Source organism: Nyctereutes procyonoides, unplaced genomic scaffold (assembly GCF_905146905.1).
Source record: "Nyctereutes procyonoides isolate TBG_1078 unplaced genomic scaffold, NYPRO_anot_genome, whole genome shotgun sequence".
Taxonomy (NCBI): domain Eukaryota; kingdom Metazoa; phylum Chordata; class Mammalia; order Carnivora; family Canidae; genus Nyctereutes; species Nyctereutes procyonoides.
The window spans coordinates 46,297,924-46,314,395 of NW_026575020.1; the positions used below are offsets into that span (position 1 = coordinate 46,297,924).

Here is a 16,472-nt window from a genome sequence, read left to right on the forward strand (position 1 = left end):
TGCTACTCAGAGCAGACTGAGGATCCCCCTGAGGGCTCTCCCTTCCATTGGAAATTTATAAGAAATATTAATAATGCCCCCCATGACATAGATGAGGAAAGAGTCGGGAAGTCACATGGAGACCTGGGTTTGAGTGCATGATTGGGACACCCCAGCGAATGAGCTAATTGGATCTCTCAAAGGCTTCTGATTCTAGTCTGATAGTAACAGCTCCATCCCCAAGCTGGTGACCCCAAATCACTGCAGGTGTTGGAAACAGTGTCTGACACCCAAAACTCGCAATGGTCCTGGCTAGGGCAGTGTTGAGTGACCTCCTCAGCCAGTAACACTTAACACCCTCTGGGGCATTCTTTGGCAGGGCACAGACACCTGGATGCCTGTCCTACAAGTTTGGGTAAGAAGGTGCCCTCCAGAGATCTGCAAAGTCCTCTAGGTCCTCCAAGTCCTTTCTGGCACCAGGAAGGGGAGGGGGACCTGGGAAGGGGACCAGATCTCTTCCATGTCAGATTTCCTTTATTCCTCCTTCCCCTCCTTTCTCCCTCCTCCTTTTTCCCTCCCCTCTTTCCTCCCCTCCATTCATACACCATGTCTCTTCCATTCATTAATCTTTCAGCCCATCCATACATCTATTCATTCATCCACCCATCTACCCACCCATCCATCCATCCATCCATCCACCACCCACTCATCCATCCATCCATCCATCCACCCACCCACTCATCCATCCATCCATCCATCCATCCATCCATCCATCCATCCATCTTTGTTTGTGTCTATCCACCCTGTCCTTGTTACCTTATCCTGTTCTCCCTGACATGGTAGAGCAGTATGCGGATTTGGGGGAATCTGTGACTAACTGGGCAGAGTTTGACCTTTGACCTTTAACTTCTGCCCCGAAGACATTTGATGAGCAGGATTTCCAGTTTCCAAAACAATGGGCTTTCTTGGTTAATATTATCCTGTCCTTCCCCATTACCTTGGTAGCCCCTGAAGCCCTTCCAGAAGCCCCCAGTTCCCACAGCAGCCTGGCCTTGTATCCAGAACTGGGCCAGGCTACGCCAGGACTATATTTATCATGGCCATTTCTTCGATACCTATATTAAGTTACTGTCCTTCCAATGTTGGGCCCAGCCAGCCCCACCCCCACCCCCAGGAGCCCAAGTGGCCCGACTGTCAGGACATGTAGGATGGCATGCCTATAGGGCTGTCAAGCACTCACCTTCCATAGCATCTGAGATACCACTGTCTGCACTGCAGCTCTGTCTTGGAGGCCCCTTCTCGCCCAGCGATGTGTCTAGGCTGCCATTGCAATCTTTGCCGTGGGCTGGGTCCCCATCTGCCTCCCCGCCTTCCAGAGCCTGGGCGGCCTTGGCCTGTGGGTCAGCATGGGTGGTAGGCACAGAGTCCATCTCAGAGCCCAGTGGATGGACTAACAGGGGTCTCTCTTTATGAGGGGGCCCCTCTTCTTGTCCTGTGCTGAGCCCGGTGCAGGTTGTGGGGGAGACTTTGGTGGTGATGAGATTGACCAGGTAGGGACCAAAGTTGGAGACCTTCATCCCTGAAGACCCCCCATTCTTGGAAGCCTTGACTGACCCTCTACTCAGGTGGTGAGGAAATGGGAAGCTGCACCCTGGGGGCCTCAACAGGATTCACTTCTCCCTAGGCCCATATCCTGCCCAGAAAGAATCCCAAGACCATAGATATTTGAGCTGGAAGGTTACTTCAGATTTAACTCCCCCAGATTCTTTATTGTTTATAGGGAAATTGAGGCACAGAGCTGCAGAATGTTCTTTCTATTGCTTCCCATCCCACTAAAACCTCCAGCCTGGGGCCTTAAGCTCACCCTGCCTTGCAGCCCCTAGTCCATGCCTCTCCTTCACCCTCAGCCTGTGCAGGAGAGGCCAGGCTGAGGGCCAGGGAGATTCCTGGATCCTCAACCTCCTCTCCCTGAGTCCACACCTTTTCCAGCTCCTCCTGCTGCTTTTTAAATTTCTCCAGCATCTGCTGAAACTCTTCTTCTTTCTCCTGATCCTCAGCCAGTGTGGCCTCATTCTGCTCTGCGTATGCCATGGCCACCACCGCCAGGATCAGGTTAATGAGGTAGAAGGAGCCCAGGAAAATGATGACCACAAAGAAGATCATGTAGGTCTTGCCAGCTGCTCGAAGGGTCTGAGAATAGGGGGAGAAAGAGAGGGAGCATCACAGGGCACACTGCCTGCTCTCACCCACCATCCCTCTCCACATACCCATTGCCCAGATAGGTAAACAGGGAGGGTCGCTCACAGAGCCTGGTGATTTGAGGACCTTGAAGCAGGGTATGGCCATCCTTGGCAGGCTAAGCCACATTCAAAATATACACCTGGGGCCCAGACTTTCCTGGTCTCCTGGCTCAGAGAGCCCTGAGGACCTGAGACAGACATCTTAAGATCAGAGAGCCAGGATTTATATAAAAAAAAAAAAAAATTGGTGAACAGGGCTTTGGGGTCAACTTGAATCCTACAGCTGCTACAGTGCCTGGAATCTAATAAGAGCTCAACAAATAATAGTGGCCATTATTATTATTCTCATGAGTATCTTCAGTGTTAGAAACATTACCAGGGACCAGAAGGCACTGCTGCTCCAGACTCAACCTGCCTACCATGCAAATAATAGAAGCTAAATAATTGTGTAGGGGTAGAGTTGAATTTCTAAGCTACCCTACTGGTTACTGTGAGGCCTGGGGGTCTGTGCCAGGCCCAGATCTCAGTGCTTATGGCAAAGGGGGTGAAGAAAGAGAGGCTGTGGCTCAGATGTGGGCAGGTCCCCAGTGTCAGAGGGCTCCAAAAAGCCATCTACAGGGAAGAGGTGGCCTTGTTATGGGTCCTGCATCGCCCTGAGGAGGCTGTGGGCTGGAGGGAGGTAGTTGTGGGGCTGCGAAGCAGAGTGGGGGCAGTAGTACCAGCTGAAAGAGGTTCTCCCAGTAGTCCTGGGTCATGAGGCGGAAGAGAGCCAGGAAGGCCCAGCTGAATGTATCATAGCTGGTGTAGCCATAGTTGGGGTTCCGTCCAGCCTTGATACACTCATAACCCTCGGGGCAGTGCCTGGGGATAAAATGGGGTGCTGGTGTTAGTGAGGGAAGAGAACTCCAGCCGAGGGACAGATGGGGGATCCCGAGGAAAAATCCTATAGTCCTGTCTGTGTCCCCCAAGCAGGGAAATGTTCCATTCACATGGGTGTTCCTTACATTCCCACTGGCCCCCACTTTCTTGTCCCTAATCCACTCCCATCTTCTGACACCTCTGGGCCACCTTTTCCCACTCCCTTGTATCACTCACCCAGCATCGCTGCTGTTCCCACAAAGCAGGGCGTCATTGGCACCCTCCAGGAAATAGAAGTTCCCTTTGGGAGTCAGAGGCCACAAAGGAAACATATCACTCACGTGGAGACACTGTGGACACATGCACCCATTGCACGCCCATGGGCACGTCTGTGTGGACCACATGCACCAGATGGAGGCTCTCTGGCTGCCCTTGCCCCTCCATTAAGGTCTCTGGGTAGATACACTACAGGGAGCTCAGCGCCTCCCATGTGTGGATGGGCCATCAGGATGCAGCAGGGACACAGATGGTGGGATAGTGAGTGTGTGCATGCATGTGGCCACCACACACCTGTGCAGGGCCCCCTGAATGGGGGGGGGAGCTGGAATCCAGGGGCCAGGCTGAAGGAGTACCTTTTTCTAATTTGCCAGAAGGCCTTGTGTGGACTAACCGTGGCTGTGTGAGCATGTGCGGCTTGTGCGTGTGACCCTGGGAAGGATGGCATGTGAATAGGTGAGTGTATGGGTTCGGGGGTGGTGGCCCTGCCAGGGTGCCAGCATGCCGTGTTATGGAGGAAAATAGGGAGTGTGTAGGTTAGGGGAATGGTCACTATGGGCTGCTGCTTTTCATAGCAAAAGCTGGAGGGTTTTCAGAACCACGGGGCAGTCACTGTCACACTCACCCTTTGCGGAAGGCATTGTTGCCTCAGTTTTAGAGGTGAGGGTTCTGAGGGTTAGGGAGACCAAGTGACTTGTCAGAGGTTCCCCAAGCTGGCAAGGGATGGATTTAAGCTTAGGTGCCCCCCTGCTACTTATCTCACAAGGGGCTGTCCTTGGGGCTGGGACAGATCCCACCGGCCTCCCCAGTCTGTGTTCTTACCTTCGTCATTGATGTAGGCGTCCCAGTCAAAGGTGTAGTTGCTGGCCCAGCTCTCATGGCTGTTCCATGTGTCGTTGCCGTACCACGTGTCGTTGCCATACCACGTGTCGTTGCCATACCATGTGTCATTGCCGTACCACGTGGTGTTGGTGTCGTTGAAGGGTGGGGGCCAGCGCACGCATTTCTGCCGGAGGTTTCCCATGAAGAGCTGCAGCCCCACCAGCGCAAAGACACTCAGGCAGAAGACGGTGAGGATCATCACGTCCGACAGCTTTTTCACCGACTGGATCAGCGCCCCCACGATCGTCTTCAACCCTGACCAGCAGGAAGGTAAGAGTAGTCACCCTCCAATCCCCTCAAGCCTTTGCCTACTGCATCTCCTTCAAGGCTTGACTTGACCACTTCCCTGAAGGCTTCCCAAATGAGTCCCACCTTTCTCTGATCGCATCCTTGATGTGGAGCCTTTAAATGACCACAGTCTCAGCCACTAGAAGAATGTACTATAAAGCCTTTCCTGGCTGTTGCCTCACTCGTAGAGCAACACACAGACACATGGTGGAGTTGAAGAAATGTCACCAGGTCAACACTCCCAAACTATGTCCTATACAACACTGATCTCCCAAGCTGTGTCTTTAAGAGAGGGGTTCGATAAATGTTTGGGAAAGACTCAGTTCTAGATTCTGCTCTCAGAGCAAGACTGTAGATTATCCTACCAAAGCCTGCAGAAACAAACAAAACTTTCATACCATGTTGCCTTAACTTACTTGACGACAGACCCCTTTTTCTTATAATGCCTGTAACACCCAAGGAACAGCAGCTCTAGACTGAGGAGATATTATTGCAACCGCCCCTTTGGACAGACAAAGGCATAGAAAATCTTACAGACTTCCAGGGATGGATTCCCAACATTTATGGAAGAGCCATAACTTCTTTGGGCCTAATCAGAGTGACACACACTTCCATATCAGTTCATTTCTTTTTCTTAACCTGATGTGGAAAACAGCCACCTTATTAAAACCCTCCGAGCTCTGAGGATGCTGGAAGCATAGTGTTAAGGAATACTGTGGCCTTCACTCACTGGCCAGTGAACAGTGTGGCCTTTGGGAAGCACTTCCCCTCTCAAGACCTTCCTTAGCCACAGTTTGAGGGTATTGGATTAGGGGAAAACTATGGGACTTTCTGGCATTCAGATCTAAACCCTCCTTCCAGGGTCTGTTCTCCATCCCTTTTCAGACTATCTTTCTGTCCATTTGAGAACTGTGTCTGGTTTCTCCATGTGCTTTTTTGACCTGGCTTCTACGTATTTCATGCTTCTTGATGCACTACTTTGGAACTGCCCTGGCCTGGTTGCTCAGTGGGTTTGTGGCGTGTTCTGTATTTGGCACTTGGAGGCTGGGCCTTTCCATCACTCATTCCCTTTCTCTCTCTCGGTGGGAGGTCTCTGCTCTCCCCAGTCTGTTCATCTTATTTAACACACTCTCCATGCACACTTCATCCTCATAACACCCCAATGAGCAGTACTATTATTACACACATTTTATAGATAAGGAAACTGCATCATAGACAAGTTGAACCACTTGCCTAAGGTCAAAGTTAGGAAGTGGTGGAGATGAGACTTGAACTCAGGTAGTCTGGCTCAGAGTCTGTGCTCTAACTACTTTGTTATGCTGCCTCTCGAATGCCCATCCTCCAGCCTCTAGCCCCTGCTCCTCCCTGGCCATGCCCTCCGCCCCACCGTGTCCAGGTTGTGGTGTGAGAGTGTTGTGACCCTGGGTCAGGCTCTTGGATCTGAGTGTCAGGTTCCAGGCCTGGACGTGAGGTGGGGTGTGGGGGAGGCCTGCTGGCCTAGGCAGAGGGTCTCTGCTCCTTTCCAGTACCTGGGATGACTGTGATGGTTTTCAGGGCACGCAGCACTCTGAAGGTTCTCAGGGCTGAGATGTTGCCCAAGTCCACAAATTCCGTCAGGTACCTGGGCAGGGGGGTTGGAGTAAAGGCTGTGTCAGAGTCGGAAATGGATGTTAGGGCAGAAATCACAGCTTCTCTAGGCCCAGAATGAGGATTCCTCTGGAATTCCTTGTGGTTGGTGTTACCACAGGGGTTGGGGGAAGGCCAAATCAGACACCCCAAGGTTGCTATTGAGACCTGAGAGCTGGGGAAGACAGTGCAGGAGCTTTGCTGAGAGCAGGGAGTGGCAAGGGCAGCCCAGCTCTCCCAGTGTGTGAGGGCCTGTGGGATTGGGGTCCTGGGCTGCCACGTGTGGTTGCACATGCCATGTGGAGTTGCCTTCAAGCCAGACCCCAGGAATGGCAGCCCATAGAATTGGGCAGCTCATTGCACACCTGCCCATCACCCCCACTAGCAGTCCACCTCCCAGTGGGTCAGCCCACTCAGCTATCCTTCTTGAGACTGCTCCCCTCTTCACCCTCCTCAACCTCAGGATGCCCTCCAGACCCTGCTCACGCCATTGTGATGACGCTGAAGTCTAGCCAGTTCCAGGGGTCCCGGAGGAATGTGAAGTCATCAATGCAGAAGCCTCGGGCCAGCATCTTGATGAGGGACTCAAAGGTATAGATCCCTGTGAATGTGTACCTGGTGGGGAGAGGGTGGCCAGGGCCAGGTGTGGCAGTGATGGACCTCTCAGGAGGGAGGTCACAAAAATGAACTATGGTGTTGATATCGGTGAGAGTGATAGTGTGCACCACCCTGGGGGCTTACAGTGTTGATGGGGTTGACAGTTACAGTGGGTGTCTTCCTGGAAGGCAAGAGCAGTGCCACTCAAGGCATGCTTAGAATACAGACCCATGGAGTGGGCTGTGTCCCAGACCTGGGGAGGGGCGTTCCGAGGAGGGGGGTACTCACTCCACATGCTTGGACCAGGAAGGCGGGTTGCTCATGGTCATGAACACACAGTTGGTCAGGATGGTGATCATGATGAACATACTGAACAGCGTCAGGGGGAGAGTCAAGGAAAGTGAGGGAGCAGGTGGGGAGGAATGGGGGGACGGAGGGCCTCCTCGCCTACAGCACCTGGCTTTCCCCATCCCCAACCCCTTCCTTCACCTGCACTCGCCCCACTTGGGCAGGATATGAGTGGATGAGTACTTTGATGGCACCACGTCTGATGATGCTGAAGGGGCTCAGCATGTAGAGAGCGGGTGTGGCAGAGAAGCGGAAGATGGCCTTGCCCTTGTTAAGGACAATGAAGGTCTGCGGCAGAGAGAGCGCCATGAGGTCTAGGGACAGGCAGACAGATGGATGATGGACAAGCAGGGAGAGGAAACTCTACCCGGCCAGACCTTCTTGTCGCTGTAGTAGGGGTCCAGGTCTTCCAAGGGGATACCGATGACCTCTGGTGGGGGGTCTCCGTAGATGAGAGGCAGGTTCTTGCCAGCCTCCAGGTCACTGCGTGGCTTACTTTCAGGCTCCTCAATCTCCATCTGCTTGTTCCGCTGCTGTCGGGCCTCCTTCTCCACTATCCGCCGTTCTATGGCTGCCAGGGACTCCCGGGTGAAGGGGCGCAGGCTCTCAGGGCCCAGAGGCACCAGGGTGGGCATAGATGAGCTGGCCATCCTGGCATCCTGGGCTCAGCAGCCAGGAGGGTGGTGGGGAGTTGGGGCAGCTGCAGTGTGCAGCCCCCCAGGGGCTGGGCGGCTATCCCGCCCCGGGCCTGCTGTCCGCTACTCACCTCCTCCCTGCCTTGGGGCCAGGCTGGGAAGTCAGTGTGCAAGCCCTATTGGGACTGGGAGATGTGCCTGTAAGGCCTGGGTGCCGCTGCTGCACAGGTGCTGGACATAAGAGCATCACCCCCCGCCCGGCACCATACTCTCCCCAGCAGGGGGTTGGCTGCCCTCAGGATGACAGCAAAGCAACTGGATCCTCTTCGGTGTGGAGACTTGGGGGGGCAATGCCCCAGTGTCCTCAGTCACCTCCTGGGCCCAAGCTCTGGAACTGTGTGGCCTCGGCCTATGGGGACAGAGAGAACCACAGCTGGCTATGCTCAAGTGGCCTCTATCCTGCAGTGAGGTGGAAAGGAGTCAGATATGAATGTGCAGGTGGGTCTGAGGACCGCACATGGGGCAAGATGAAGGGCCTGGTGGGAGCAGCCTAAAGCAGGAATGGCAAATGGATTCCATCTTCAGGGGTGACCTGGACCTGCTGGTATGGGCTGCCTGGAGATACAGGCAGCAACCATCGAGGCTGGAGCCAGACTTGGTGCAAAAGGGTGGCTGTGATTGATTAGTGACGTCTGCCAAGACATGAGAAAGGAGAATATAGTGAATCTGCCTGTATTTGCCCCCACTGGCCTGGAGGGAAGGGGAAAGAAAGATGTGTGGTGTGGGCTACCCTGTCCCGAGCTGTGGGGAAGTGTGATGTTGGGCTAGGAGAGGGAAGAAGGAAGGGACCCAGGCTCTGCAGAGTTCCACCCATGACCTCCCGTGGAATCTGTGGGATCCAACCTGTGGGCAAGTGAGCGGCTGGAGCAGGAGGATGCAAGCTATGTCAGGAGAGCCTGCAGATGCTAATGTGGAAGAGGAGGACACAAGGGACAAAGACATGGACAGTTTCAATGGTGGGGGCAGGGTTAGAGCTCCCAGGGACTGTTTTTGGCTGGTGGTCCCTGTGTGGATGGGGCAGATGAAGAGGCACCCACCGGAGTTTTGGAGGCCTGTGGTAACTGTGTGGACTGTCCCTTGGCCTCTCTTGACAGCCCCACTCTGGCCCAGCCTTCCTGAGCCCATTCCCTGTGGAAGGGTGGTGGTGGCCCACTTCTCCAAAAGGCCCTGGGGAGTGGCCCACATCAGCAGGCAGGCACAGGGGACCACTGTGGCCCAGTCACACGAGCCATGGCAAGGCATGCCTGGTTAGACACCCCAGAGCCACCCCTCTACACAGGGGCTCAGACAGACGGCGCCAGAGGCATGTGGAGCTACACTGGAGGGTGATGTGGGAAACAAAGGCAAAAGAGAAATTATTAAATTTCCTTACTATCTAGAGCCCATTGGCAAGTCCTTGAAACAGGCAGAGTGACATTCCTCTAGTAACTCAACTGCCTTGATGTTAATTCTTTGCTAAAGGCAAAAAGCAAGCTTAGCCCCACCCCCGGGATCCTGTAAGTCTATTTTAACACATAAAAATCCCTTTAGGGGCACCTGGGTAGCTCAGTGGTTGAGCATCTGCCCTCGGCTCAGGGCTCAGGGCGTGATCCTGGGTCCCAGGTCCCAGAATTGAGCTCCACATCGGGTTCCCGGCAGGGAGCCTGCTTCTCCCTCTGCCTATGTCTCTGCCTTTCTCTCTGTCTTACATGAATAAATAAATAAAATCTCTAAAAAAAATTCCTTCAGAAATTTCTTTTATCTCTACCCCGCAAGATACATGTTGGCAATCATCCCCCAAGTGTATGACCCACTAATATACATCTGAAGGGTTTCATGACTCAGGTTTTATTAGACAGTAATAAATGACCCTTTCCCAACAATAGCTAGCCCCCTCAAGGTCCTGGAAAACTTGCTTCCAAAATTCCTTAGAGACGCTCTCCCTAACTCCCTCTCAACTTGAAGTCTATAGTGGGCCACTCCTCATGACCCCGATACAGCTCTTTCTGCCCACAGGTCCTGTCCCCGTGCTTTAATAAAATCATCTTTTTGCACCAAAGGCGTCTCAAGAATTCTTTCGTGGCCGTCGGCTTGGAAACCTAACGTCTTTTCCTACATCAGAGGGCAGCCTGTCTCAGCGGGTGCAGATGCCTGGTGGTGCCCCTGCCCCAGCCAGCACAGCACTTCCCTGCGCCTTGGTCAACAGGTGGGGAGGGCGGCCCAGGGAGAGGCCAGAGCCATTGGGCAGAGCCGGCCACGCCCCCGAGCCTGGCCGCCCAGCTGCTCCCTACCATCACCCAGGGAGTCGTGTTTCCACGGGGATGACTCTGCTCATCCCTGCTGACCCTCAGCTGCTCCTCGGCCCCATCGTGTGGGTGGGAGTGCAAGCGTGCGAGCACACACATGTACACACGCGCACACACCCATCGGTCGTACCCTGCCACTGGCCACACGCCTTCCCGCCTTCATCCCATCACCAGCCCCGCGGTCACACCCACACGGAAGACACTGACCTGCCACATGGCCTGGGAGAGACCCCATGGCAGCTGGGCACTCTCCCAGTTCACAGGCCTTGCCTGGCAACAATCCTCTGGCCTGACGCTGCCCACTCTGCCCTTCATGGGGGCCCAAGTGGGACGACAGAGAACCAGAGACTGTCTGGCTCCACCCCAGCGCTCGTGGAAGCTACACTCACTGGAGTCCCTAGAGGCCCCCCAGCACCCACACCCAGCGGTTTCTTTCCAGCTGGCCCTCCTGCCCCCCCCCCCAGGACCTCATACTGCCACTGCCTTGCTGCTGCTGCTGCTTTTTTTTTTTTAGAGAAAGAGAAAAAGAGAGAGCAGGGGGAGGGGCCGAGGGAGAGAGAGATAATCTTTTTTTAAGCATTGTTTTTTTGTTTTAAGAAAAAGTCCCACTTCATCAAAGGCCCCCGACCAGGGAAGTCACAGCTCCCTTTGTGCAGCAGAGCCTTCAAAGCTCTAAGGTCAACGGTAATTCATGCCCTGCCTGTGTGATTGTAGTATCCGTCTCCCCAACCGGCCTCCTCACAGCCTGGGGTTTGGGGTCACCGAATCTGGTGCCTGGCATACTGGCATAGGTCTGTTTAAAGACTGCTGCCTGATCCCTGTCTCTCTTCTCTCCCTTGGGCTCTCCCCTGGGCTTTGGACCCACAGACAGCACAGCCAGCCTGGTGATCCTCGGCCCCAGGCAGACTCCTCATCTCTCCCTTCAAAATCCGCACTTGATGCACTTGATTGTCAATTCATCTGTTGTCCTCTTCAGAGGAATGTGTGAAGCCCTGAAGCCACTTCACATCTGGATGTCTTGTTATATGAGGGGGAAATGCCCTACCTGGCAAGGCAGGTTGAGGCATGGTTTTGGTTGGTGATTTACCTGGTCCATTCCCAGGTCTGGCACCTACAAGGCTCTCCATACTCCTTCATCACCCCTCTTGTATTTTGTCCAGATGCCCCCCATCTGCTTCCCTCCTTCCCACTGGGCTCCCCTGTAATCCACCATCCACATTTCTAAAATCACAAATCTCAGCAAACCTGCCTATACCTTCAGTGGCTCCTTACTGTTTCATGCTATGTCCACACCCCTCCTCCCTAGCTCTCCAGGTTCACCACCATCCAGTCCCTATCTTGCCACCCTCCCCTGCCCCACATGCACCCATCCTCTGGCTACTACGTCCATCCTCACAAATGGGCCAACCTGTTTTACAACCACCTCCAGGCCTTTGCTTATGGAGCCCCTCCTTTTTGTCACCCCAGAGAACTTTAATTTGTCTTTCTAGACTCAACCTACACAAGAACCAGTGCCTTTAGGAAGCCCTCCTTGGGCACCCTGGCTGAGTGGATTTCTCCTTTGTACCACCAAGTTGCCTGATGCTGAACAAAAGATTTTTTTAAAAAGATTTTAAGTAATCTCTATACCCAATGTGGGGCTTGAACTCACAACTCTAAGATCAAAAGTTGCACACTCTACTGACTGAGCCAGCCATGTGCTCCATAAAACGTTATTGAATGAATGAATGAATTAGAGAAATGCTCTACCTTTGCCCCTTTCTCCTGTTGCACACTCTGAATCTAAATCATGACCAGACATTGCCTCACCTCTGATATTTGCCCCCCACTTCCTACTTCTCAGGTCATAGTCAAGTGCTTGTTGCTGTGATCCTTGGGATTCTCCTGGCCTTAACCCCTTTCCCTGCATTTTTTCCTCTCCAACAGAACCCTCTGACTTGCCTAGCTCAACTATAACAGCCATCATCAATCATAATCCCTCCTCGAAAATACTCTCAACTCTGGCCTTCTCTCTCCTTCCATCCCGTTCATCTGGGGAAACCCCGGCCCACCTGTCCCAGCTCTGCTGTTCCTGGGTCAGCCCATACATGGCCAGGTGTTGCAGGGGCAAAGGCTGGGCCTGGCTGGGTTCACAGTTGATTTCTTGGTTACAAATGGTATGTTTGCCCTCACTTCTGCCCTGGGAGAGTAGGTTTCTCTGGAGGCCTCACTTTTCCACTTTGAGAAAACCATCCCACAACCTCCCCACATTCCTCCCCATGATGCTCCCAGCTGGTGACTTTGCCTCGGCCTTCAATGAGAACATAGCATCGCACACCATTTAACTGACAGAAACATCTTTGCTGCCCTCTGCCTCCGTCATCTTGCTAAAACAGAAGAGGAATCGCCAAAGGCCAGGCCGTCCACATGGGCTCAGCCCTGACCCCTCTTGCCTTCCCAAGGACTTCACTCTCTAGTTATCTTCTCTCTACCACCGTCAACTTCCTGTCTATGATCAGGCTCTCCCATCTTAAAAATAATGGCAGTGATGACAGAAACCACCCTCCTGGCCTCATACCTCCCTTCATCTATTGCCTTATTTTTCTGTTCCCCTTCATGGAGAAACTTCTTAGAAAGTGTCTACACCAGCTGTCTTTACTTCCTTACCTTTTGTTCACTCCAGCCCATTCCAACCTGGCTTCCATTCCCCCCACTCAACCTAAATGGCTTTTGTCAAATCACTAGCACCCCTCTGCTGCCAAGTCTGCTGACCATGTTTCTGTCTTCACCTCCCTCAACCTCTGAGAAGCATTCAACCCAGTTGGCTGCAGCCCCCTTCTGGAAAGGCTCTTTTTGCTTAGCCTTCGTGAGAGTACATCCATGGTTTTCCTCCTACCTCTTTGGCTGCTTTCTTCTTCTCAATCTCTTTGCTTGTTCCTCTTTCTCTCCCCAGTCTCTAAAGTTTCTCAGGGCTCAATATGGATCTGGATGGCATCATTCCTGGGACTGTAAAGAGTTTTGCAAGAATATTGTAACATCTCCTTTGAACTCCAGGTGGATCCATTCCATGTGGATGATTAAGAAGTATGCCAAGCTATAGTATCTTGGATGAAGCATTTGCTCTCTTCAATTGCCCTAATCCACAGTCTTCCTCAACCCAGAAAATATCCATCCATTCATCTGGGTGCTTTAGTCAGATATTGGGGTGCTCCTTTGAATGCTCATTTTCCCCTCATCTACATCCAGCCCATCCAAAGTTCCATTAATACCATATCCAAAATATATGCAACCTCTACCTTTTCCCCCTGGACCATATTACAATAATCTCTTGTAATAGCCTATTTCCTGCTAACTGCTTTTGCCCCTGCCCCCTGCAAATCAGTTCCATACAGCAGCCAGTGATCTTTTAAAAACAAGAAATTGATCATATTATTTCACCTGCTTAAATATCTCTAGCAGTTTCCTGTTGTGCTTAGAACAAAACCTAAATACCTCATGGTGACCCACAAGGCCCAAGTGATCCACTCCGTCTCTACCCTTGTCTCCTGATTCCTCCCTGCTCCTTCTGCCCCAGTCCCACTGGCCTCTTTCCAGCTGCTGGACCACTGGGCTCATGCCTGCCGTTGGCCTTCACCTAGCTCTAAGCTCCCCTCCCTCTTCACATGGCTTTACCATCTTACCCCCCCCCCCCAGTCTAGGCTCAAATGTCTCTTCTCTCTCTCTCTTTTTTTTTAAGATGTTATTTATTTATTTATTTATTTATGAGAGACACAGAGAGAGAGAGGCAGAGACACAGACAGAGGGAGAAGCAGGCTCCATGCAAGGAGCCCGATGTGGGACTCGATCCCAGGTCTCCAGGATCAGGCCCTGGGCTGAAGGCGGCGCTAAACCCCTGAGCCACCCGGGCTGCCCTCAAATGTCTCTTCTCCAAGTGACTTTCTCCTTCTCTACTCTTCACAGTCCCCTGTGTTTTCCTTGACATCATATGTCATAGTTGGTGATTACTTAAACGAGTAATTTGCCTAATTTATTTGTCTGTCTCCTCCACTAGACTGAAATGCCAAAAGGGCAGAGCTGGTCACCATAGCCAGTCCCCGGACTGGGCACACAGTAGGCACTCAATACATGTTTGCTGAAAGAATGAAAGGATGAAGATTTGGGTACAGATCTTTCCAAAAATAAAATGGATTCTGATACATTTCATTCATCCAACCATCCATCCATCCATCCATCCATCCATCCATTCATCCATCCATCCATCCATTCATCCATCCATCCATCCATCCATCCATCCATCCATCCATCCATCCATCCTGTTCATAAGCCAGAAGCTGAGCTAGCTCTGAATAGGACACAATGATGCACCAGTTGGGCATCCTACTTTCTGAGAGCTGGTAATTGGGGGAAGGTGGCTATGGGCACACATAACTATGACATGAGGAGAAAGTGATGTTTGCCCTAAGGAGGGGAGGTCATTGTGCTTTGGGAATTCAGATGGATGATGGCTACTTCCGGGTCAGGGAAGGAAAGATGTGGCTTTTCCGTTGGGCCTCAAAGGATGCTTAAGTTATAAACACAGAGAAGTGAGTGGGAAGAACACTCCAGGGAGAGGGAGTGGCCAGAGCAAAGACAGAGGCAGGACACAGGGAGCTACATTTGTGTCAGTCTTTGTGGAGACAGAGTCTATTCAGGGATTTGGGGAGGGTGGGGTGGGCAGCTGGCCATAGCCTGGACTGGCAGGCCTGGGAGTCTGGACTTCACCCTGCAGCCTTGGAGAGCCCCTCACAGGGGCGGGGGTTAGCTGGCATGTTTCTGTCTTCTGTCCATCCTCTCAATGTGTCTAGAATAGACAGGACAGCTATACTGTTTGCAGTGGACACCTGTGGAGGAATGAAAGGTTATCTGGGATGTGTGTACCGTGGCTTCCTGGCAGGCAAAGCACAACAATGCTCTGTGTCATGGGTTAGGTGTCATGCTGGCACATCTCCATGCAGCTCTTCCAGCTATAGCCTGGAGTAAAGGGGACCAGTGTGACAGTTTGAACCTTCCTTCCACCAGCCAGAGATCAGACTCTGGCCTCCACCCCAGTCTGTTCTAGAGATGTGGCAGCTGAGGGCCTGCAGAGAGCTCTAGACAATCTCTTCCCACTGAATTTAAGAATGTTGGAGTTGCAAGAACTCAAGAGATCAAGGGAGTCCATCTCTGTCATTTCACAGATGCAAAACCTGAAGCCCAGAGAGGAGCAGCAACAGCTCCCAGATCATACATTTATTCATTCAACAAACATTTCTTGAGCACCTGCTCTGTGCCGGACTCTGCTCTAGAAGCCACGATACAGCAGTGGCAACTCCCTGTCCTCACTGAGCTTGCATTCCAGAGGGAGGAGGCAGATAAAAAATAGGGAAGCAAATAAGATAATTTTAGAGAGTGATAAATGAGAGGCCACGCCAAGAATAAAACCCAGCTCCCTGAGCGCCAGGGCCAGAGCCCATTTAGTAAGTGAGAAGCCCCAGCGGAACCTGCATTGAAACGGAAGTTTTGGCGGAAGTGGTGAGTAAAGTCAGGCCATCTTGGGGGCCTGGAGGTAGTGAGTAGACAGGGATGAGTGTGGGGGAAGAAGGGCCAGGAGTTGGGGAGCCAAGCTGGGGCCAGCTGTCCATAGGCAGGGAGCCGACAGTAAGGACGCTGGAGGGCGAGGCGGCTTCTCTCTGGAGCAGGTCCAGCCCAGCATTGTCTTTCTCTGTGGAGCTGCCAGATTGGAACACCCAATTCCAGACATAGTCTGACCACAGAGAGAGGCCTTTTCTCCCTCGCCTAGACACCCTTTGTAGTCATTCATCCCAAGATGGCACACACTTTTTCAGCAGGCTACTCATAATGTGAAATTTGCAATTACTCTTGGATCTTTTCCTCATGAACTAAGGTCAAATTAGATCTTCCCCATCATATATATTGTGCAATTGATTTTACTCTTCTAAATCCAGGTGGATCCCAAACAAAATATTAGAAAATCAAATTTAACAGTGTATAAAAAGAAAGTGGGATTTATCCCAAGTGTGGAAGACAGGTTCAACGTTAGAAAATCAGGTAATGTAATCCATCAGGGGCACTTGGGTGGCTCAGTGGTTGAGCATCTGCCTCTGGCTAAGGTCGTGATCCTGGGGTCCTGGAATTGAGTCCCACATCAAGCTCCCCACAAAGAGTCTGTTTCTCCCTCTGCCTATATCTCTGCCTCTTTCTCTGTGTCTCTCATGAATAAATAAAATCTTAAAAGAAAAAAAAGAAAATCAGTTAATGTAATCCATCACATCAATAGGTTAAAGAAGAAAAATCATATAATCATATCGAGAGTTGCAGGAAAGGAATTTGACAAAACCCAATACCCATTCATGGTAAAACAACAACAGCCCAGTAAACTA

The 16,472-nt window shown here is 52.1% G+C and overlaps 1 protein-coding gene across 1 annotated transcript in view; it reads right to left on the bottom strand.

The window, feature by feature from the left end:
- Positions 1 to 16,472, bottom strand: part of SCN4A (sodium voltage-gated channel alpha subunit 4) — a 43,548-nt gene that overhangs the window by 20,789 nt on the left and 6,287 nt on the right. Inside the window, exons 2-12 of the mRNA XM_055330681.1 lie at positions 12,950 to 13,059; positions 7,472 to 8,138; positions 7,264 to 7,382; positions 7,035 to 7,124; positions 6,636 to 6,764; positions 6,053 to 6,144; positions 4,176 to 4,490; positions 3,315 to 3,378; positions 2,939 to 3,080; positions 1,960 to 2,169; positions 1,220 to 1,373 (exon numbers count right to left, since the gene is read on the bottom strand). Coding sequence (XP_055186656.1) covers positions 1,220 to 1,373; positions 1,960 to 2,169; positions 2,939 to 3,080; positions 3,315 to 3,378; positions 4,176 to 4,490; positions 6,053 to 6,144; positions 6,636 to 6,764; positions 7,035 to 7,124; positions 7,264 to 7,382; positions 7,472 to 7,744 — 1,588 coding nt within the window. The 5' untranslated portion in view covers positions 7,745 to 8,138; positions 12,950 to 13,059. The remainder of the gene's footprint in view (positions 1 to 1,219; positions 1,374 to 1,959; positions 2,170 to 2,938; positions 3,081 to 3,314; positions 3,379 to 4,175; positions 4,491 to 6,052; positions 6,145 to 6,635; positions 6,765 to 7,034; positions 7,125 to 7,263; positions 7,383 to 7,471; positions 8,139 to 12,949; positions 13,060 to 16,472) is intronic.